The following is a 24,551-nucleotide window of genomic DNA, read 5'->3' as shown; positions in this document are numbered from 1 at the left end:
CTCATCATACTGTAAATGTGTTCTATACTTTTGCATTTATCAATTTAATAAAAGGAAATTAAGCATGTTATAAAGTATCCATTTATGTGGCAATTTTTAATCGAAAGCATAAAAATGAGAAGCACATGCTTAATAGCACTGTGGCAAAGATTTAGATCAAAATTTTAAAGTGAGAGAATTCTACACGCTTTACTTGAAATACTTTTATATTAAAATATCTATTCCACTCTTAATTTAGCACTTTAGATTACAGATAATTGTTCTCAATTAAACTGGCATTATATCTTGAAATTAGTACATCAATTATTCAACAAGGCTACCTTGCTTCCTTATTGAAACAAACTAAACAAGCAAAATTTATGTACACATGAAACTGATGTAATATTAAAGTGATATAATATTGGACTGATATAATATAAAAATATTCCATCTGGCTGTTCCTGAGTTATATTAAAGTGATTTTTGATAACTGAATTAATACCTATGAAAAAAACAAGCAAACATAAAACAGTTTAAGAATAACATAAAAAATTAATCATAAGGAAGAGGAAGCATTCATGGTATAAATGCCAGGACGTGAAGAGACACAACAAACAAATGCAACATGTGTGTCTATCAAGTTCAGTTTGAGAATGTTTCTGTGTGCATATCAACATCACTCCAACAACAAGAAATCATAGGTGCTCTAGAGCTTTTCAAATGATTTGCATAAACATTCCTAAAGTCTCATCACTGACTGATGCCAAGTCAATACACGATGAAGACAGCAGAGATTTATCTAGATATATTAATTTCTGTTAATGGCCCAACAGAATCTAAGCCAAAATATTTTACTTAAGATACAAATGCCTTTGAATAAATTTACTTTAATTACATTTAATCAAACTCTCTTTTCTGTGACTCATTTGAATGTGTACACATAGTCAGAATTATGAACATTCAAGGTTTAAGGTCTCTTCCTAAGTCCTATTCTTGTCCTTCATGGATCAGCTAAGTGATTTTACAAAAACTGAGAATAGATATTAATTTTAAACAACTAAGGAATTGTATAATCCCCTTTAATTTTCCTTCTAGTACCTAGGCATTGGTTTTGTTCTCCCATTCCTCCTTGACCCCCTCTCTTTCTCCCTCCCCCCCCTCCTCCCCACCCCCATCACACTCCTCCCCTAACTAAAATAATACATACTAAAATAATTTTCTATCTTCCTCTGTATTCTCTTGTTAGGTACTGTTGTTCAACTCAATTTATTTTGGTACTCAATTTTGGATTGCTTCCAAATTGCTAAACTTCCATGTTGTGAAACTTAATAATAAAATAAAATGTACTCTACCTACCCCAGGCACTTTGTAATGATCCTAGAGAGATAATTATCTTAATTTTAAAGATAATTTTGACAAGTTTGGCCTTTTAAAGATTATGCTGTTAGTCAAGAAGTTTTTGAACAAAAAGAAACCAGAATAAATATGTGGTAAAGTGAAATTTGTTTTACTTCAAGTCAGGGACTGGGATCTTGCAAATGGCTGCTATAATGTTACATTAACTATTAAATTAACATAATTCAAAACATATTGAGTATATTAATAGTAAAACCATGTGGAATTTGTAAAAAGCTACTGTTTAGGTTTCTATCACGTGAGAACAGGATGCGATAGATTATATGTTCATTGCATAGGCAAACTATGTTCAATTCTTCAGACATTTATGCATGCATTCTTTCATGTATTGAACAAATAGACAGAAAAAAATGTGTCACATTCTTCAGTTCCTGTTAGAGATTGAAGACACATCGATAGAGAAGCCAATCATCTGTTCTATAAGAAGATCTGAGTCTAAGAAGGAAGAGGGATATGCCAACAAGATGAGTTTATTTTATTCAGTCAAAAAACAAATATATTTCAAACCAACTCACCTTCCTTCTTTCACCATGAATTCCTCTCCATTGCTCAGACTTTTTCACTATATAACTTAGCTCCTGATTGGAAATCTCCAAATCATATGGCATGAAAAACTTGGTTTCTTCACTGTGGATGCGCTGAAATGCATCCAGTATCCAAGAATCATTGCACAATCTAAGGACAAAATAATCTGTTACCTTTTTTTTCTCAATATTGTTTACTTTAGTCTCCAAAAATGTAAATAATTTATGATTTTTATGGGGGGCAGTGGGGGGAGGTAGAAGTGGGTAAAGAAGGGATAGATAGGGATGGAAAGGGACTTGATTTTGGGTGGTGAGCACACGATGCATTGTACAGATGATATTTTAGTGAGTTGTACACTTGAAACCTGTATGGTTTTATTTACCAATGTTACCCCAATAAATTAAATAAAAAAGTATAAGCCACTCAAAATCCCATCACCAAATATAATCATTGTTAACATTTTGTTGAACATCCTTCCAGACATCTTTCTTTGCAAACATATAGAGAGAGAGTTATAATAGCATATCAATATGCATTTTCACATGCTGACTCATAACCTGTTTCCTTTTCGAATAATATTTTCTGACATCTTTTCAAGTCAATAAATAAAAATTGACTTGATTTTTTAAAATTATAATTTTTATCAATTTCTATTTATTTCCATTTCATTTCCTTTCCAAGTTCATTATTTCCATTTCTTTTCTAGAAATTATTTGACTTAGATTCCTAAAATTATTTAATAATTTTCTCCACTAAATATTATAATCCAACAACAACAATCTGGGTTTTTACAGTTATCTCCAATAAACCTACTATTTCTGATTTTTGATATCTAAAATAGACTGTAGAAAACTGACAAATATTTAGCCATTAATTTGTATTATGACTATCCAGATTAGTTCAAATGTGAGGAATTTGTCAAAAGGAGTTTAAATGTGTATTTATTCTTTCTCAACGACTTGGTGTTAGTGCCCTGTAATACAAATCCCACTGGACCAGCGCAGTCAGCACACAGGTTTTGCTTGGTTGGTTGTTTTCCAACATGAATAATAAATAGACTAGTTTGAGAAAGCATCTAACCTGATGAACTGCTTATTTAATCTTTTTCCACTTTCCAAACAAACTCCAAATATTAATTTAGTAAAGTACTGCTTTTCTTGCAACAATAATTAAGTGACAACAGAGTATCATACTGAAAAACATTATAAACAGTAATCAGGCCAATGCTTATAAAACTTTTGCATTAAATACCCTTAATTTCAGAGAAGAGAAATTATATTCTATTCCTTGTCTATCCATATAGTTGTTTTAATATAATGTGTGTGTTTTTTTAATTTGAGTAAACTTGAAACTCTTGAGACATATTATATTCATCCTCCTGACCTAGAGTATACTTGGCTCACCACGTGCACCTGGAACTTGTTGAAGAAGCACAGAATTGTGCCACTAAATACTCGGTAGGTCAGATCAAGAACCCTAATGCATCACAGTGTCTATAAACTACCAATATGAGAATTCTTACAAAATCCCCAACATATAAATGGGACTATCATGATAGTTAAACATCATGTGGAACTGTCTTTTCACACAAAGTAAAAAATTGTGTTTTATTTCAATGATCAGAATTAATACATTTTTCTTTAAATAGACTAGATACTTAAAACTAAAATTTATTGATTTCCCATTATGACCATCAATTTCACATCTGTTGCATTAATTCTGTCTTTTACATATTAATACACTAAAATCAAAAAGTTAGTCTCACTGTTTATAAGTTACAGACACAGAATTTAAACTCAGAGCTAACTTCAAAGTTTATTTCATGCATCATCTCAATCGTCAGTGAAAATAACTGATACAACACATATCTTCCTTTAATGACCTCTATCTTGATTCTTTCCAAAATAGTAAAATAGATTTTTTTTATTCTACCTGCCAAATAAGATCTATGTGTCTTTTCTTTTCACAACTGTTTTTCATTCATCACAGAGTAGAATTAAAGCAAAACTACCACCCAGCAGCTTCACTGATGGCCCAAGATAGGCCATCTGGCTTGGTGTCATCTTGAAATGCAACTACTACACTTACTGTGCTTTGAGAGTCTAGGTCGGCCATTTGAATGATTTGCTAGTTGCATTGTTAAACAAAAACTAGTCTTTACCATTCTCTTAAGCTTGTTTAATGTAACATTCATCTTTTTCTTTTGCTGGTGATAAGATTTAATGTAGTTAAATTACTGTCAATTTGCTGCCATAAACATTTTCTATATGAAGATTTTAAGTGCAAGATTATCAACAATGCAATTAACTTTGAATTAATTAGGAATCAGAGTCCTGTTTCTTTAGCTTCTGTTTCTTTTGCCCAGAAAATGTCTTTCTCTTCTTTATATCTCCTTCCTTCTGTGTGACAATATAATTGTAACATCCAAACTGGGATCCACAGGATGGTAAACAAATGTTTTAACAGAGAACAAAATAGCACATTGGAATATGGAAAGCTGTACAAAGATTAATTGTATTTTAGTTTTGGCTTAAAATTTTGTTTTTGCATTTTTAGCAGCATTTTCCAGTGAAAGGCTTCATGATGAGTTGTTAATGACTCAACTTGACAAACGTCATTAATTTTTAGCACATTTTTCAGCTCAAAAGAACCAGTTTACACAGATAAGGAGAAAATAGCCTATACTTGTATATGCAAAAAAAATTTTAAATTAATTAAATGTTGATAATTTTGTAATTCATTAGATTATATAATTAGTCAAACAATATAACATTTATTTAAAAGTGAATTATTTTATCTTTTTAAATACGCAGTGATCAAAGTTGGTGCATATCTATTGAATTTTCATTATTTCTGGTTTTCTTAGAAAGTTAAGGAGTCCAATTAAATGTTAGGAAAATGTATATAAAGACAAATATTGTAAAAAGTTCCAATTTCATGAATAAATTGGACACCAGTAAACATAGATAAGGGAGAAACAGACTATACTTTCTGTATCTACAACATTAGAGTGATTCAATAAATATTGTGTAAAAACATCTCATGATCATATTTAGTTATTAAAGTTTGTTATTCTCAAAAGGGTCAGAAATAACACAAGTATTTTCATGCATTTTATGACATTTAGGGAGTATGTGTCTCTATTTTATTTTTTTAATTTTTTTTTCTTTTACTGATTTTAAAGAGAGAGGAAGGGAGAGGGAGAGAGAGAAAGAAACATCGATGAGAGAGAACAATGACTGGCCGCCTCCTGCATGCCCCCACTGGGGATTTGATCCACAACCTTGGCATGTGCCCTGACTGGGAACCGAGCCAGTGACCTCATGATACATGGTCAATGCTCAACCACTGAGCCACACCAGGGGAATACATGTCTTTAAATACAAGATTGAATTATATAACATTGAAGATATTGGATCACTTGGGAAGACAGAAGAAAAAGAGTAAAGCAAACAAAAACAATTTAATAATTTGTGAATCTAGGAGAAAAATTATAAGCTCTTTGTACTATATTTGCAATTTTGTAGATCTGAGTTGTTTTCAATATAAAGCTAAAATTTTATGACAGTCTACTGAAATATACATCATTATATGGCGATGGTTGCAAATTTGTATTTCTTTTAACAATATAACTATTCAATATGCCTGAAAATTTTTAAATCATTTTTTCAAAATGTAATTAAAAGAGAAACTACATTCTACCTGTCCGTAAAGCCTAAGGCATTATTGTTTTTAGAAATAGGTCACATATCTTGCCACAGGTTCTGATGATGGCCAATAAAACAAAGTAATTTACAACGTCCTCTGCCCTGTGTCCTACATTTGGAGCAATTCATTGCTTGGTGAGTGGCAGAAGCTATTATATTTGGTTCACATCTGAATGTGGGTCATTTACAGAAACCTAGCATGTGACATTTCTTTTAAAGTTAAAAAGGACAAGTGTGAACATTTAGCTAATATAGTATTTTAAGGGTCATGAAAGGGATGGAATCTATAAGTTTAAATTGCTTTAAATGCAAAAATATATAAAAATGAAGACGAATCAAATACGATTGCTTATTTCTAACTCTAAAAGCTACACATAACTTTAGCAGCATGGATACTGTAGTCAATGTGCTTATGATGTGAGCTGGAAAATTACCTATCTTCTGGCATAAATACATGAGTGTGCTGTTGGTATAGCTTTGAACAGAGAGCATCGAAATAGCCAGACTTCTTTTTAGCTTGACCAGCACGTACTTGCCAAAATCTATTCTTATTTTTTTAATTTGAAAACCCACATATTCTTTAGCAGAATTGCGAAAACTTTAGGTGAGGCAAATGACAACATTAAAGTTGACTTTCTAGAAATCCTTGAGAACTATTCTGTGTAATAATAATTGAAATTCAAATGGCTCTGGTTTGAAATTGTACCAAATAGAGGGAAAGGGAAATATAAAGAAGGAATAAAAAGAAGAAAAATAAATAAATAATGAAATATAATTTATGAAAAAAGAAAAAGAAGTACAGAAAATAAAAATGTGTACACAATGGGAACTAGTCAAAAACTCCACCCCGTTTCAGAGACGCTCTTATTCTAGGTTCCTACTTATGAAGTATGTGACCTTCAATATCTGTGTAGGCTCACGTTTATAAGGGACAAATCCTTTTAACTCTTTCCTCATTCATTTATTCATTCAGTCCACGAATATTCACATATACCTACCAAATGCCAAGTACTTGCTCAGTGCTTCCAGTAGGGGGCAGTGGAGAGGAGCCTGCATGGGGTCTTGAGGCTGAGGGGAAGATACAGAGAGGCAGGAAAATACAGACTACTAGGGCAGCACATCTGGAGAAGGCAGGGCTCGGATCAAGAAAACTATTATTCTCATTATTATTTTTTTTCATCCTCACCCGAGGACATTTTTGCATTTATCTTCAGATAGAGTGGGAGGGAGGAAGGGAGAAAGAAAGAGAGAAACATCAATGTGAGAGAGACACATTGACTGGGGACCCACAAGACCCCAACTGGGGCTGGGGACAAACTGCAACCGAGGAACGTGCCCTTTGCGGACACTGAACCCAGGACTCTCTGGTCTGCGGGCAGACGGTCTAACCGCAGAGCCAAACCGGTCAGGGTGAGAACTATTATTCTAAGAACAATAGGAAGCCATAAAATAGATTTATGGCAAGAAGTGATATAATGTTGTTGTGTTTGTTTTGTTTTGTTTTTTCATAAAAATCATTCTGGTTTTAGTGATGAGAATACATTTAAAGGGACGAGGGAAATATAAGGAGACTAGTTGGAAGACTAATGCGACAGTAAGTCAGGAAAGAGACTAGGGCACATTGGACAGGGAAAGGAGCCTGTGTATACAATGAGATAAACAATTTCTAGAGCAAAGGAACTGCCAAAACCTGGAGAAGATGGATATAGAGTGTGAGAGGGAGGATACATTTGAGGACACTTTTCGTTTCTGTTTTGTTTTTCCCATCATCCCTCCCTTTCTCCTCTCCTTTCTACATTTCTTTCCTTCCATTTTTCCCCCCAGAATGAGTGATCGTGCCATGTGCTAAGACAGGGAACACTAGATGAAGAGGTAATTTGTAATTTGGAGAAGACAATAAATTTCTTTTCAGAATGTTGATTTTTTTTTTTTAACCCTCACCTAAGAATACATTAATTGATTTGAAAGAGAGAGAGGAAGAGAGGGAGAGAGAGAGAGAGAGAGAAAAAAAAAATCAATGTGAATTAGTTGTCTCCTGTACGTGTCTCGACCAGGCATTGAACTTGCAACCCAAGTATTTGCCCAGATTGGATATTGAACCTGCAACATTTTTTGGCATACAAGATGGTGCTCCAACCAACTGAGCCATCCGGCCAGGGCTTCAGATGTTAATGTTAAGTTCTGTTGACATATATTTGAAGTTATCCAAGTTCATTAAAAGTTCTAATTGTTTGACTGAATGCACATTTACCTTTAAAAAATTAAACTAAATTTTGTTCTAAATTTTAGAACTAAACTTAGCTGCCTAAGTTATAAATCTGTTAGAAATATACCATTTAAATCCATTCATTTCCAAGGAGAAAAATTAAAGGTTTGTGCTTGAGTCTACTATTCATATTTTAAAGATAAAGAAACAGTCACAGAGGTAAAACTATTGCCAAAGGTAATAGTTAGTGACAGAGAGGATTCATGCCAGGTCTGACTGCCTTTAATCCAGATTTGGAACCAACACATCATACTCATTCATTAGGAAAAATTAAACTCAAATGTGAATTTTAAGTAATCTAGTTTTTTAAATGTTTTAAATAGGATATACAAGTAATATTTCAGTTTTTAGAGTTGCAAAGACTGCATGAGAATATCAGATGAGCCCCCTGGCCTCTTGTGCAATCTCAGGCAAGTTACTTAAAGTCTCTAAGGCTTGCTTGCTTTCTTCATCTGTTAAAGGAGATGATATTAATAGGCCCTGTATCACAGTTTTGTTGTGTGGATTAAGTTAAGTAATCTATATACTGTATTCAAACCAGGGTTGGTCACATAGTAAGTGCTCAGGAAATGGCAGAAATGACAGAAATTACTATTCAGTAACTGAAAAAAAAAAATATATTAAGAATACTGTGTAATCTTGAAAGTTTTTTTTGAACCTATGTTTGGAGACTCTAAGAGACTTGTGAGAGCCAATAATATCTTAGTTAGAATTAGGAATCTATGTGTTTCTAATCCACAAGGTTCAGTTTTGCATCCCATGTGGGTACTGACTCAGGTTAGGTAGTAGATTGGTGTTACTGGGGGAACCCAAACTATGAAAGGAAGGTGAACTGGAACTGTGGCAGTCAAGTCAAGCTCATCTGTGAAAGCTCAGCCCCTGGGAAAGCATGGTGCTAGTTAGAGCTCCTGGTCTCATGGTCCGTTTCAATGGCAAAGTACGTGCTGTTTAAGCTCGTAGCCCAAACTGAAGGTGGAGGCACCTTCCATCACTTGTGCCGCTGCAGTGACAGCTCCTGCGCAGTGGGACCAGGATCACTAGGAGCCCATCTGCAGTCTGGCACCCAGGCCTCCTTTAGCCCACCTACCAGAGCATCCCAGAGAAGACTACTTGTGGAGGGAGGGAGAATATGGAGGTTGGGGATAGTGAAACTGAGATTTCCAAGTACCAAGTCGGAGCAGAGACTTGGTCAAGAGAGCATTCTGCATCTCTGATGCATTTATCATCTCCCCAGGTCCTTGGGACTTTTTACACAGAGTGCCTAAATGTTTTACATTCCCCCCGCTTTGTACATCACTGCAACCTTTTTAAACTTCTCCTTCCACATTGCATTGTAATTTTTTAAAGTTGGCTGTTGCTCAAGGATTCAAACGAAAAGCCTATTCTGATCACTTTGATAAGTCAAATTAGCACACGAGAGGTGTGTTTACATCTTCTCACGCTTCTTCATCAGAGTCCAGCAGCGAGTTCAAAATGAACTGCGATCCATATTTTATTTGAAAGACAAGGTGCGTCTTCATCTTGAACAAGGTGCGTCTTTTATTCATTCATGTTTTTAATTCAACAAAGATTAGCTGTGTGTCTATTGGGTGCTAGGCACTTTCCTGGGAAAGAGAATGGTGACTTCTAGAGTCAACAACCTTGTCTTTCATCCTTAGTGCAGCATTTCAGGTAATTTTGCCTCTGTGTGTTTGTTTTTATTATGATTTGACTACTTATATAATATTTAAAATACATGTAACCCTCACTGGCTTGTGGCAGCAAACCAAAATAATTATTCTTTTTGTTTGGTTATTTGTTTGTTCAATTATTATAGTGATAAGCATGATAAAAATTGCTCAGGAAGAGCTGGTAGGTCATACCTAACATCGGCCGAGAGGAGTGGGGATCGATGCAGCTCCTGCATATTAACTGTGCTGTCGGATCCACTACTCACATGGAAGTGGAAAGGACAATTTCTCAGGCCAGGGTCCCCACACAAGCTCAAGCCAGGGATTTGGACTGTTCCAATAAGACTACATTGTTGCCTCATCCAGGTACATACATTCCTGGCGTGTGCTTACCATTGGTCCAAACTCACATGCCCAGTTTCCCACAATTTTGTGTTAAAAATAGAAATTCCACCCCGGAAGATGGCGACGGGCCTGAGGGAGGGTGGGTGTGTGAGAGTGAGAAAGTGTGTGAGAGAGTGTGAGGGGACATGAAGGTGGACGACCAAACCCAAGCAGTGCAGAGCCACTGAGCAGAAGGTTCCTGTGCTGTGGACGGAGCAGCCAGCTACCACAGTAAGCAGCCCTTCAGGGCGCTTCTCCCTGAGCCATGGGGAGGTCCTACCATTTTGGAAGATCCTGGGTCTTCCCTGGGAGGAGACAGTGGGAGTGACTAGGGCCCAGCATCCTGAGCCTACCAGCACACCTGGCACCATCGGACCAGTGGACACTCTGTGTCAACACAGACCAGTGCACAGTAGTGGAGCTCCCAAAGTGCTGGTTGTGGAAGCTGCAGACAGCCAGGAGCCCAGCACCATCCCCCATAGTAGCAGCCCGATCAGAGTCAAGATATACCCCCAGCAACAGAGGCTGGGGAGCAGATATCCATCCCCAGGCAACAGAAGCACAGACCAGCAGCTGAGACCCATCCCCCAAAACTACAGCAAAAGCTGAGCAGGAGTTGAGCCCCCCAGGGCAGCAGCACTCCCCAGTCACCAGCAGCGGGCCCTGAGGTTCCACAGAGGCCTATGCGGTCTAGCAGCTCTCAAGAGCCTTGGGAAGCCTGAGCCCTAAAGGGACTGGTGCCATCCAGCTGCCTGCCCACGGGACAAGCAGGATGTGGGGGCACCAGAGAGACCTGTGCCACTCAGTAGGGATTGTGCGATCCAGTTACCCTCGAGACCTGCGGGGTGCTGAAGCACCAGAGAGGCCTGTGAGACCCAGCAAACCATAACACAGGCATAGAGCCAGGTCCAAGGAATGTGCCATCTACTTACCCGCGGGACCTACAGGGTGTGGGGGCACCAGAGAGGCCTGTGTGACACAGCTGTGCACAAGATAGGCATAGAGGATGTGAAAATAAAGGCAAAGTGAATGGAAGCTACACAGACAATCTCCCAAGACGAGACGGGAATTAAAAATAAAATAAAGACAAATCCTCAGAAAAAAAGCAGCAGGACAGGAACATATAACCAGGTACACTGGTAGGATCTGTGGAGGTGCAAGAGGGTGGCAGGCTGGGAGCCCATGGACAGCAGCAGTCTTAGCTGTGAGCAGTGCCCTCAGAGAATAAAGACCAAGCCGCTCCACAGTGCAGAGAACCAGAACAGAGTGCTAAAATAGCCACAGCCACTCACCTGGAGCTCCAGCAGAGAGAGGGTAGACTGGGCTGGAACTCTATGGGGACAACCAGGATTTGGAGGGCACTCAGAGTTTTTGCTGACTTGCGGCCACAAAGGATGGTGGCCAGTGTGCTCCTTCTCCCCTCAGAGATTCAGCCTTTCTGAGGTGAGGCAAAAAATGCAAATTGAGGCTCATTAACAAGCAGCATCCATTCCTCCCTCCTGAAATCCTCTTATGCAGAATATCAGGGCTACAGTCCAAGGCACTGAATAACTGAGACTACTAGCTACCAGGAAAAAGGTAGAAGATAAATGAACCTTTCCTGGGCTTGCAAATCTACCCAGGAAAGTAAGACTTGACAGTGGTGTTTAACTTGGGCCCACGCAGGCTCATCCAAACCCAGTAAAGGGAGCCCCAAACAGCAGAACACCAACACCCACAGGAAACATTTGGCAGGCTCCAAATTCCACTGAGGTAGCCAAAATGGCAAAACAAAGAAACAAATCCCAAATGAAAGAACAAGAGAACTCGATCGAGATGAGATAAATGAAATGCAGCTAAGCAAATTATCAGACATAGACTTCAGAGCCATGATCTTGAGGAAGCTCAACAGCATGAGGAAGGACATCAGCACCATGAGTAAACATATAGAAACACTGAAAACCAACCAAATGGATATGAAGAATGACATAGCAGAAATTAAGAACCCATTGGAAGGACTAATCAGCAAAATACAGAAAGCTGAGGATGAGATCAGTGATTTAGAAGACAGGGTAGAAAAAAAAATCAATCAATCAGAAAATCAAAAGTAAAATACAATGAAAAAACAGGAAGATAGCTTAAGAGAAATGTGGGAAAACTGGAAATGTAATAACATTCACATTATAGGAATCCCGAAAGGGGAAGAAAATGGGCAAGGGTTAGAGAATATATTTGCAGAAATAGTGACAGAAAACTTTCCTAACTAGGTGAAGGAGGAAGGCATTCAAGTTCAAGAAGCACAGAGAGCCCCAAGTAAGAAGAACCCAAATAGGCCCACACCAAGACACATAGTAATTAAAATGCCAAAAATTAAAGACAAAGTGAGAATCCTAAAAGGAGCAAGAGATAAACAACAGGTGACCTACAAAGGAAACCCCATAAGGATCTCAGTTGACTTCTCAACAGCAACACAATAGGCCAGAAGGGAGTGGCATGAAGTATTCAAGGTCATGAAAAACAAGAATCTGAATCCAAGACTACTCTATCCAGCAAGGCTATCATTCAAAATAGAAGGTCAAATAAGGAGCTTTCCAGACAAGAGAAGGCTAAGGGAATATATTAACACTAAACCAGCACTGCAAGATATGCTAAAATGACGGCTGTAATTAGTAGAAGAAATAGGAAGAAAAATAGAACCACACTAAACAAAAATGGCAATAAAAAAGTACATATCAATTATCACCTTAAATGTGAATGATTTGAATGCTCCAGTAAAAAGACACAGAGTAGTTGACTGGATAAGAAAGCATGATTCACATTTATGTTGTTTACAAGAGACCCACCTCACAACAAAAGACTCACATAGGTTGAAAGTGAAGGGATTAAAAAAAAGTTTTTCAAGCAAACGAAAAGCCAAAAAAAAGAGCTGGTGTACCAATACTCATATCTGCTAGAGTAGATTAAAAAATAAAAAGCTATAACTAGAGACAAAGAAGGCCACTACATAATATTGAAAAGATCTATCCAACAGGAAGATATAACCTTGATGAACATATATGCACCCAATATAGGACAACCAAAATATATTAAAAATCTTCTGGAGGACTTCAAAGGAGAAATCAACAGCAATACAATCATACCAGGGGACTTCAACAACCCGCTGACATCATCGGACAGATCATCTAGACAAAAAATTAACAAGAAAACACAGACTCTAATAAACACTAGATCAAATGGATTTAAAAGATATCTACAGAGAATTACACCACAAAACTGCAGAATTCACATTCTTCGCAGGTGCATATGGGACATTTTCAAAGACAGACCACATGTTAGGGCACAAACTAAGTCTCTACAAGTTCAAGAAGAGTGAAATCATATTAAGCATCTTCTCAGATCACAATGACATGAAACTAGAAATCAATTGCAACAAGAACATGCAAAGACATTTCAAAATGTGGAGGCTAAATAGCATGTTATTGAACAATCAGTGGGTTACCATGGAGATCAAGGAAGAAATTAAAAACTTCCTGGAAACCAGACAAAAAAAGGCTAAGGGAATATATTAAACCAATGAAAATGGAAACCAATGAAAATGAACACACGACAACACAAAATCTATACGATGCAGCAAAAGCGGTTCTGAAAGGGAAGTTCATAGCACTACAGACCTACCTCAAGAAACAAGAAAAATTTCTAATGGACTATCTAACCTCACTATTTAAAGAAATAGAAAGCAAACAAAAAGAAAACCCCAGAGCAACTATAAGGAAGAAAACAGTAAAGATCAGAGCCGAAATAAATGACATGGAGACCAAAAAACAATACAAAGGATCAATGAAACAAAGAGCTGGTTCTTTGAAAAGATAAACAAATTGATGGACCCTTAGCTAGACTCACCAAGAAACAAAGAGAGAGTACCCAAAGACACAAAATCAGAAATGAAAGAGGAGAAATAATAACTGACACCACAGAAATACAAAGAATTGTGAACAAATATTATGAACAATTATACAACAACAAATTCGACAATCTAAGCAAAATGGACAAATTTCTAGAAACACATAGTCTCTCAAAACTGAACGGGAAGAGATAGAACACTTGAACAGACCAATAACAACAAAAGAAATTGAACACTTGAACAGACCAATAACAACAAAAGAAATTGAAGATGTAAATCAAGACTCTCCCAGCAAACAAAAGCCTGGGCCTGGACGGCTTCATGGGGGAATTTCACCGAACATTCAAAAAAGAACTAGTACTTATTCATTTCAAACTATTTCAAAAAAGTCAAAAAGAAGGAAGACTTCCAAACTCATTTTATGAGGCCAGCAAAATTCTAATTCCAAAACCAGAAAAAGACACTACAAAGAAAGAAAACTACGGGCCAATATGCCTGATGAACATAGATGCCAAAATCCTGAACAAAATAATAGACAATCAAATCCAGCAACACATCAAAAAAATTATTCACTATGACCAAGTGGGAATCATCCCAGGGATGCAAGACTGGTACAATATTCACAAATCAATAAATGTGATACACCACATAAACAAAATGAACAATTATGATCATATCAATAGATGCTGAAAAAGCATTCAACAAAATCCAGCACCCATTTCTGATAAAAATGCTAAGCAATCTGGGAATAGAAGGATCATAACTCGACATAATAAAGGCCATATGTGAAAGACCTACAGCCAACATCATACTCAATGGGCAAAAACTAAAAGCATTTCCCTTAAGAACAGGAACAAGACAAGGATGCCCACTTTCGCCACTCTTATTTAACATAGTACTGGAAGTCTAAGCCACAGCAATCAGACAGAAAGAAAAAATAAAAGGTATCCAAATTGGAAAGGAGGAAGTTAAACTATCATTATTCGCAGATGACAGAATACTATATATAGAAAACCCCAAAGACTCCTTCAAAATTTTACTAGACTTAACAAATGAATTTGGCAAAGTAGCAGGATACAAAATTAATGTCAAGAAATCGACAGCATACTTATACACCAATGAAGAACTCACACAGAGAGAAACTAAAAAAAATATCCCATTTATTATCGCAGCAAAAAAATTAAGATATCTAGGAATAAACTTAACCAAAGAAATAAAGAACCTATTCACAGAAAACTACAGTTCATTGAAAAAAGAAACGGAGGAAGATATAAAAAAGTGGAAGCACATACCTTGTTCATGGATTGAAAGAATCAACATCATTAAGATGTCCATACTACCTAAAGCAATCTATAGATTTAATGCAATTCCCATCAAAATACCAACAACATACTTCACATAACTAGAACAAATACTTCAAAAGTTCATATGGAACCAAAGAAGACCTCGAAAAGCCACAGCAATCTTGAAAAAGAAGAACTAAGTAGGAGGGATCACATTATCAGATTTCAGGTTATACTACAAAGCCACTGTAATCAAAACAGCCTGGTACTGGCACAAGAACAAGAAGATGGATCAATGGAACAGAATAGAGAACCCAGGAATGGACCCAAGACATTATGCTCAATTAATATTTGACAAAGGGGGCAAGAGCATACAGTGGAGTAAGACAGCCTTTTTAAAAAATGTTTTTGGGAAAATTGGACAGCTACATGCAGAAAAATGAAACTAGACCATCTACTTACACCATACACAAGAATAAACTAAAAATGGATAAAAGAATTAAATGTCACTCATGAATCCATAAAAATCCTAGAAGAAACTATAGGCAACAAAAATTCAGACATCATACGCAGCAGAATTTTCACTGATACATCACCTAAGGCAACACAAACACAGAAGAAAATGAACACATGGGACTACATCAAACTAAAAAGTTTCCGCACAGCAAAAGATACAATCATCAAAATGGAATGGCAACCCACTGTATGAGAGAGCATAATTGCCAATGATATATCAGATAAGGGGTTAATTTCCAATATATATAGAGTGCTCACACAACTCAACAGAAGGAAGACAAAGAATTCAATTAAAAAATGGGCAGAGGAACTAAATAGACACCTCTCCAAACAGGACATACAAATGGCTACGAATCATATGAAGAAATGCTCAACATCACTAATCATCAGGGAGATGCAAATTAAAACAACAATGAGGTATCACCTCACACCTGTCAGAATGGCTGCCATCAACAAATCATCAAACAACAAGTGTTGGCGAGGGTGTGGAGAAAAGGGGACTCTAGTACACTGCTGGTGAGAATGCAGACTGGTACAGCCACTATGGAAAACAATATGGTGTTACCTCAAAAAATTAAAAATTGAACTGCCATTTGACCCAGTCATCCCACTTCTAGAAATATACCCTAAGAAGCCTGAAACACCAATCAGAAAGAATATATGTACCTCCATGTTTATAGCAGCACTATTTACAATAGCTAAGATCTGGAAACAGCCAAATGTCCACCAGTAAATGAATGGATCAAAAAGCTGTGGTACATATACACAATGGAGTCCTATGCAGCTGTAAGAAAGAAAGATCTCTTATCCTTTGAGATGATATGGAGGGATCTGGAAAGTATTATCCTAAGTGAAACAAGCCAAACAGAGAAAAACAAATATCACATGATCTCACTTATTTGTGGAATATAATGAACATAACAGTCAGAGGAATGGGGTAGTCCCAGAGACATGGAAGTGGGGGCCTGACAATCCCCAGCAGAGGTGGTGGAGGGGGAGATATAAACCACAGAACTTATATGCATGTGTGCATGAACAGTGGACATGGACAACAAAGCTGGGGACGGGGGGGGACAGAGGGGGGAAAAGTAGAAACATCTGTAACAAAAATAAATTAATTCATTAATTAAAAAATGATAATAAAGAAATAAAATAAATAGAAGTTCCAGTAGACTATATTTTAGTCTTTTATCCTAAAGGTATTGGAAGCAGACTAATGTACCAAAAGTCAATTCATCAAATGACCAATTTAGCAATTCATCCTTAACTGACCTGCTTTTAGTTTATCTTTTTAAGAGAACATCATGTTAAGGAATGGTCCGTTTATCTTGCATCTACAGGTTGGGATAATTGGAGTAGAAGTAGATCCCTCTATTTCCTGAAGAAAAGAAGAGAGGGGCTCAGCACATAGTCAGCTGCCCACACCAGAGCGCTTAGGGTCTGAGGAACAGTCAGGAGATACTGATGAAGTTTTGGCAAATGACTAATCGGTGAATTTATCTACACCCACAGCAATCAGCTATTTTGGTTACAAGTATTTGGTTACTGGAGCTGCCACAATGCAACATCCAAATCTTTTAAACAGGTCTGTTCCTGCAGACACATGTCATAACGTGCACAGTTCACTGCTGCCTCTCAGGGTACAGAGTGCCACAAGTAGGTGACAATTTCAGGGAAGATGAAAGTTGCTTAACTCTATATTAATTAGATAGCTTCTAGAATTTTTCCTCTACATGATAAATAATATTTTGCCTTTAGTAAGGATCATTGTAAAGGAGATTGATTCAGAAAATGGAAAATCTTTGATTATCTGATACATATTCCCAAGACAATGAATATGCTCATAATATTCTCATCAAAACCTGCCTTTAAATTATTTTAATCTAAATTAATTTTTCTAAGTAATAAATGACAGCAGCTAAAATGTATAAGGCTATTTGAAACTATTAAGTCAGTGATTAAGAAGGCATCAGCACCCCCACAACTAATTAACTGGAGTACATTCTTTTAGACATGTGTACAGCTTCCAGGAATGAAAAAGCTTAAACAAATCAGACATTTAAATAGTGAGTTCTCATTCTCTGTATATTGTGGAGAAATCTGTAAGAGCCTGTAGATATTTTGGATTATTCAGATAAAAAATTCAGAGTTAGCCCTGGCCAGTTTGGCTCAGCGGTTAGAGCATCGGCCTGCGGTCCGGAGAGACCCGGGTTCGGTTCCCGCTAAGGGCACGTACTTCGGTTGCAGTTTGTCCCCGGCCCTGGTTGGTTGTGCGGGTGACAGCCACTCGATGTGTCCCTTCACGTCGATGTTTCTCTCTCTCTCTCCCTTCCTCTCTCTCCCTCCCACTCTATCTGTACAAAAAATGGAAAAATATCCTCTGGGGAGGATAAAAAAAAAAAAAAAAAAAAAAATTCAGAGTTAAAGGACCATGGATAGACGGGGGCACAGAGTGGGGGAAATGGTGACATCTGTAATACCGTCAACAATAAAAAAATATTTTATGTACCAAAAAAAGAGTTAAAGGATCCATATCACTTCAACCAAAGCTCTACTCGAGGGATCTGAGGAACGCTGCAAGTCCAAGCACAAAGCAAACAGCAGGAGAGGTGGAGACCACCTCACAGTGCTTCCCAGTGCCTGTAGACGGCCATCTATAGTAGCTGGTAAAAAGGTACATTTTTTAAAAGAAGCTCTAGAAAAGAGAAGCTTTGTTCATCACACTGGAAACATAGCTGATGCATTAAAATGACTTAAAATAAAATCCAGTAAGACAAAATGGCAAAACAGTTAATATTTAAAGGTAATACCAACTCAAAGAAGAATAAAAAGTAAAATAAAAGATAAAGGGATTCCTGCCCTGGTGGGTGTGGCTCAGTCAGCTGGAGCATCATCTGGTACACCAAACGGCCACTGGGTCACTCCCAGTCGGGGCACAGACCTACGCTCAGGTCTGGTCACCAGTTAGGGCACGTGCAGGAGGCAACAAATCAATGTTTGTCTCACACATCACATCAATGTCTCTCAGCTGAGGATTAAAAAGAAAAAAGTTTCTCATTTAGATCTTGACACTATCCACATCAAATGAATGCTACATGGCTTATATAGCAGATCAAGCAAAAAACTAGAAACTATAAAAATAGAAGTAAATAGTTGTAAAATTTCTGAACGAGGGGAGATTTTTCTAAATTTAAGAGATATTTAAATGTCATAAAAATGATCAAAATATTTTACTGTATATGAATTATAAATATGCATTTTTAAATAAAAAAACATTTAAATGCAATTATAAAATAAAGCAAATGTCTTAAATACAACAGGTTAATACATATGTATATAAATCACATAACTCAGTGGAAGAACATTTGACTACTCTATAGAAAGAAAGGCAAAGGACGTTGAGAAGGCAATTCACAAAGAGAAAACACAAATGAATGGCAAGCATATTAGGAATGTTTAATTACCATACACCAAGAAATACGCAGCTGGAGAAGAATGAGATGCCTGACATTAGATCATGATGTGAACATGGTTCGTAGGTTCACTCATGCATTGCTGTGGAAGTGTAAACCCAACTTCTCTAAAAAACAATTTTGCGATAGTTACCCAGTGTCTTAGAAATATCACACTCTCGCCCTGGCTGGTTTGGCTCAGTGGTTAGAGCGTCGGCCTGCGGTCCGGAGAGACCCGGGTTCGGTTCCCGCTAAGGGCACGTACTTCGGTTGCAGTTTGTCCCTGGCCCTGGTTGGTCGTGCGGGTGGCAGCCACTCGATGTGTCCCTTTCACGTCGATGTTTCTCTCTCTCTCTCTCTCTCTCCTGCTCTATCTGAACAAAGAATGAAAAAGTGTCCTCGGGTGAGGAAAAAAAAAAGAAATATCACACTCTCTAACCCAGTATTTCTGGGTGTCTAGGACACCAGTCAAAGAATAATTTAAAATATGAACAAGCCCCTGAGTCTTAAGATGTTCATCAGAATTATTTATAAGATGTACAAAAATGAGAAACAATCTATTGTCCAAGAATAAAGAAATATTTAAATATTTAATACTGCTTATATTGTATAAAATATTATGTAGGCATTAAATGTTCATGAAGTAAAAAATTTGAAAATATTTATCACATAATATTAAGTGTAAAATCAACAGATAAAGTTATACTTACAGTATGAATTCAACTTTGTAAAAATAAATATACATGAGAAAAAGTATGAAATAAATTTACCCAAAAGTTTAGTAATATTTTGTCTAGATGGTAAGATTATTGGTGGTTTTTACTTCAGTTTTTTATAACAACATATATTTTTCCTATAAGAAGGAAAATCATTAACAATGTTAATGCTTTTTTAAAGCCTATATAATTCAGTCCAAATAATTACACCCAGCTAAAAAACCTCCTTGAACAGAGGCAAGGAACTAGCATGCCAGTCAGCTCTCCTGATACAGCTGTGGGAAAGTTTTTCCAGTAGAAACCCTTCAACAGAAAATTATACAGGTTCCTGGAGGAATCAGACCCAATCAGCCAAACTCAGTAGTGGCCAAGCTGGAGCTTGTACAGCCTATCCCCATAATGGGGAGCGCCCAGTGCTCAGAGCTAGACAAAGTGCTCTGTTAACAGCCTGAACAACAGACTTCACCTCTGTACTCCAACGATGCTAGCACGTGTTTGACGGCTCTGATCCAAGAGCCCAGAAAGAGTCAGAATTGTCGCTTTAACATTTGGATTAAGATGCTAACCTACATCAGTCCACACACACAAATCCACATTGGCATTTATCACTAAGTTCTTATGATTTTCATGTCTCTGCCTACTCGTATACCAAAGCAAAACCCTACTGCATTAACCAGATACGTCCAATAAGGGCAGTGCAGTCTTCATGGAAGAACTGAGCTGCCTAGCTCTCTAGTATTTCAGAAAAAGATATTTTGCAAACATCAGTAAAGAGATTTTTTTTTCAGGGGACATATCAGAGTGACTTTATTTATTGATAGGGAAAACACAGGTATTTTCTCTGTGGGAGATCACTGTAATTCTATTATTATCCAAAATAATCTTAAGAGCATCTGCTTCTAAAATACAAGCACAAGGTGCTACTGGTTACTGAGCATGTCTGTGCTGAATAGGATAGTTTAAGCCTGGAAGACAGTCAGAAGCTAGATTGAAAGAGCGAACAAAACTTTTTCATACACCCTGGATTTTTTTCAGGTTCATTCTCTATGATGTCCAGAAACTCTATCTATCTTTGCTTTTTCTTTGATCAGCTCTCCATTCGTTATAACACTTCCTGCTCCTCCTGCCCACATTTCCCCATAGAAATTTAATGTTTCTGTTTCTTTTTAAGACACAACTATTTGTTTTAGGTAGCAAAAGATTAAAATCTAGTTTTTTAATGCGTACATTCTAAGCTTTTTCATACTTCACAAGTTATCTTGATAATAAAAATGTAGACCTTGGACAAAGAAAATCGTAGTTGTAAGCATTCACCTTATTTTAAGGGAAAAGAGATGTATTGATGTGGAAATAAATGATACATAATATCTGATCCTTTTTAACCCTACAAAATTCTAAACTACATGATATATTATTTTATTTCTTTAAAATAAAGAAGAAATTCTTTTCTGGGAAATTCTAGTCATTTAAAATAATAATGATTCATGTAGAACCACTTATAAGATCTAAACATATGTGTTATCTTTATCATGATACACAAGAAAATGCCTGAACATCTACCCAATGAGCATCCTTGCCTAGGGCCATACAACAAGTTAGTAGTGAAACGAAAACTGAATGATCATGGAAGACTTCCTTCCCTTTCCTAGGAAAGTAAATGCTGTGGAAAGATGACATGCAGTGGCCGGGACATGTTAAAATATAAAGCAAGCTTGTGCTGAGACAACATACATCCCTCAAAGAATCAGACAATTTTACTGCAGCTATGGAAGGGCCTCTTCTGTCTACTGAAGGAGGAGTTGAGGAGTTAGTTCACCTCCTACTGCATAGAAAATAATAATGGCTATCATATGTGAACCCCCTCAGCTCCCTGCCAGGAACCTCCATGCATTTGCATTCACCCTAGTTTCTTTTCTTATCACATCAAGAAACAAGATCTTTTTCCTAAATTCAAGGTTTGTGTTCACATGTGTTCTACCTGTGTCTTCACAGACCTGGAACAACCACCTACCCTCCCTTGCTTGGGTGTTTTCAATATTCCTCTTTCTTTTAGAATTCCCATATATGTACATATATGGTCATGCATGAAATGTATTAAAGACTTAAATATAAGACCTCAAACTTTAAAATTTCTATACGAAATCATAGGGAGAAAGCTTCATGGCATTGGTGTTGGCAATTATGTCATAGATATAAAAATGGCTTTTAAAAAGTACAGACACCAAAACCAAAATTGGACAAGTGGGACTATATCAACCAAAAAGCTTCTGCCCAGCAAAGGAAACCATCAACAGGGAGAAAAGACGTCCTTTTATTTTTCTATACTGCCTTGTATTTGTTGTTTTTCTTGCTTTTCTTCAGAAGATACATTGCTTGCTAAATCAAAGACCTGGCAAACCAAGCTTTATGATATTCAGGATCAACGCTAAAGGATGATTCTTCTATCGGTGATATTGTGAAGGGTGGGAGAGTGGGAAGGAAGTGGGTTGGAAAGAGGAGAAAAAGAAAATTTTAGACAAGCTTCTCAAAACATTTCCAGAATGTCATTGGATTTCAAGGGATTATTTTTATTTTCTGTTGGTCTCTGGGTGGAAGAAAAAAGTATAGAGCAAACACATTTACAGCAAAATTCGCTTTCTCTATTATCAAAAAACATTTCTCCAAAAGTTAAAAAAAAACTTTCTTTTCTGGTCTTCATGACAGTTGTGACATACAACCAAGAAGATTTCTTCTTCAGCAGACAGGGTTCTGACTTCTCGACTTTAACCATGTTCTCATACCTACCCTGAGCGTGTAACAGCACGACGAGAGGCTGAACACTCAAAAGAACAAAAATACTGAAGCACCTTACCTGAGACAGTACAAATATAAGATCAAAGAAGAAATGATGACCAGGAGAATGTCAATTAGCACCGTGAGCATCACACCAAGAGCTCCCGATTGTGTGGTTCTCACAAACGCCCAGTAGAGCTTTGCCGCGTCAGCCACGGGACCCTCCCCAGCAGGTGTGAGCCGCTGGCAAAAGGAAACATAAGTTTAAAAAAAGTAAGGATGGAGACACTAATCATCAAGTTAGGTTAATTTAAATTCATAAAAACCATAGGATACCATGATTTGTTTTTTTAATTAAATTAAATTTGATGATCACAAAGGAAAAGAAAAAGACTGGATTTGCATGGTTGGTTTACCAATTTTTTCCTCACTGTTCCTATAAGCTTTTAAATACATGCATACTGTTTGCAATTCCTGGAGTAAACACCATCTTTTATTTATGTACTATTAACTTCTGAATTTAATGAACACAAGATATGAAGAAACTGAACATGGTGATGGAAAGATTCCTGTCTTCTTATAGCCAATTCGAGAAGAATTTAATTACTCTTATGCATAAAATAGATGGCTTATTTTAGAAACCTATAAAAACGTTAACAGGCTATTTACCATGGGTTTGAAAATCAAAGTTTACATTAGGTCAATTTAACAGTAAGTCCTTATTTTAGGCAAGAAAAAGCAGATTCTGTGTTGGGTTTGAAATAAATTCAAGGCCATGAGGTTTTTAAAAACAAATACAAAATGCTATGAAACTAAAGCATTGTCACAGGATGTCTTTGACCTCTGAGTTCTGTAAAATATGAACGTGATTTATGACTCTTATGGTATCAAGTGGAAGTAATATGCGATGCAAATGTATAGGACAATATTTTTTTCTCCAATTAAGAGAGAAGGAAGGATTTCTTTACTTTTTAAACTGATAATTATATAAATGTCGTTTAAAAGGGCATGTTCAAAAATAGCTAATATAAATCACACACAAATAGGTTAAGACAGAAGCCTAGAGAGATTACTTTGTATTTTCCCTACACCAACATACCCTTCAGTGATTGGGCAGTGATCAGTATTTAGATGCTCCTACTCTGAACTACTGCTCTTTTCCTCACCTCACCAAAACTTTCTGTTTACATCTGTACTTGTTAACTGGTCTAACTCGCAAAATGTGAGCCTGTTGCTAGGATTTTAGGTAGCAGATCTGCAAGGGTTGTCATGGATTTCTCCTATTTCAGATCTTACTTTTCTGCTATTGTTTAAGGGAAAAATAATAGGCATGGGATTCATCAGTCAAACAAACAAACAAAATGATATGTGTTCAATGCTCATAACATCATCTAATCAATAGATACTAATCATTCCTTTGGCACACGTGTATTGTATTGAATGCCCATTCTGCGTCATTAAGCTCTAAAGATAAAAGAGTGAATAAAATAAGACAAAAGCTTTACCTTCTTGGACCTTACACTTAAGTGTCTGGTGGGGTGAGGGCAAGAGGATAAGAATATAAGTAAGATTAAATAATATATGGGGTATATTAGAGGATAATATTATGAAGAAAAGTATAAAAGTATCATTTGAACAAAGATCTGAAAGATGGTAGGGAATGCACCAGGTGGCCCCCGATGACATTTATCACACACTGCCCATACTATACCTTTTGTGTGTATATTTTGATTCCCTAACTAGATTATAAGGTCCTACCTGGGCCATTGGGTCTGTTACATCTTGCATTATCTACAAAGCATTAGTCATCACTTCATTATAATCCTTATATTTCTTCCTTTGAGTTCATATGTATGGTGCTTAGATTTTTTTTAGTTTATACTCAGTTGCTCTCTCATTTGATTCTTCCAACAATGCAGTGAAATAAGTAAGGTAGGTGTTAATATTTGTAGGTATTACTACTTTGATGATGCGTATAAGGAAAC

The 24,551-nt window shown here is 36.7% G+C and overlaps 1 protein-coding gene across 1 annotated transcript in view; it reads right to left on the bottom strand.

Annotated features, from left to right (window-relative positions):
* Window positions 1-24,551, bottom strand: part of OFCC1 (orofacial cleft 1 candidate 1) — a 345,526-nt gene that overhangs the window by 67,024 nt on the left and 253,951 nt on the right. The window contains exons 19-20 of the mRNA XM_036255603.1: window positions 22,646-22,809; window positions 1,911-2,070 (exon numbers count right to left, since the gene is read on the bottom strand). Coding sequence (XP_036111496.1) covers window positions 1,911-2,070; window positions 22,646-22,809 — 324 coding nt within the window. The remainder of the gene's footprint in view (window positions 1-1,910; window positions 2,071-22,645; window positions 22,810-24,551) is intronic.

The sequence above is a fragment of the Molossus molossus genome, unplaced genomic scaffold (assembly GCF_014108415.1).
Source record: "Molossus molossus isolate mMolMol1 unplaced genomic scaffold, mMolMol1.p scaffold_m16_p_12, whole genome shotgun sequence".
NCBI lineage: Eukaryota > Metazoa > Chordata > Mammalia > Chiroptera > Molossidae > Molossus > Molossus molossus.
This window is presented reverse-complemented; position numbering and strand designations above follow the sequence as displayed.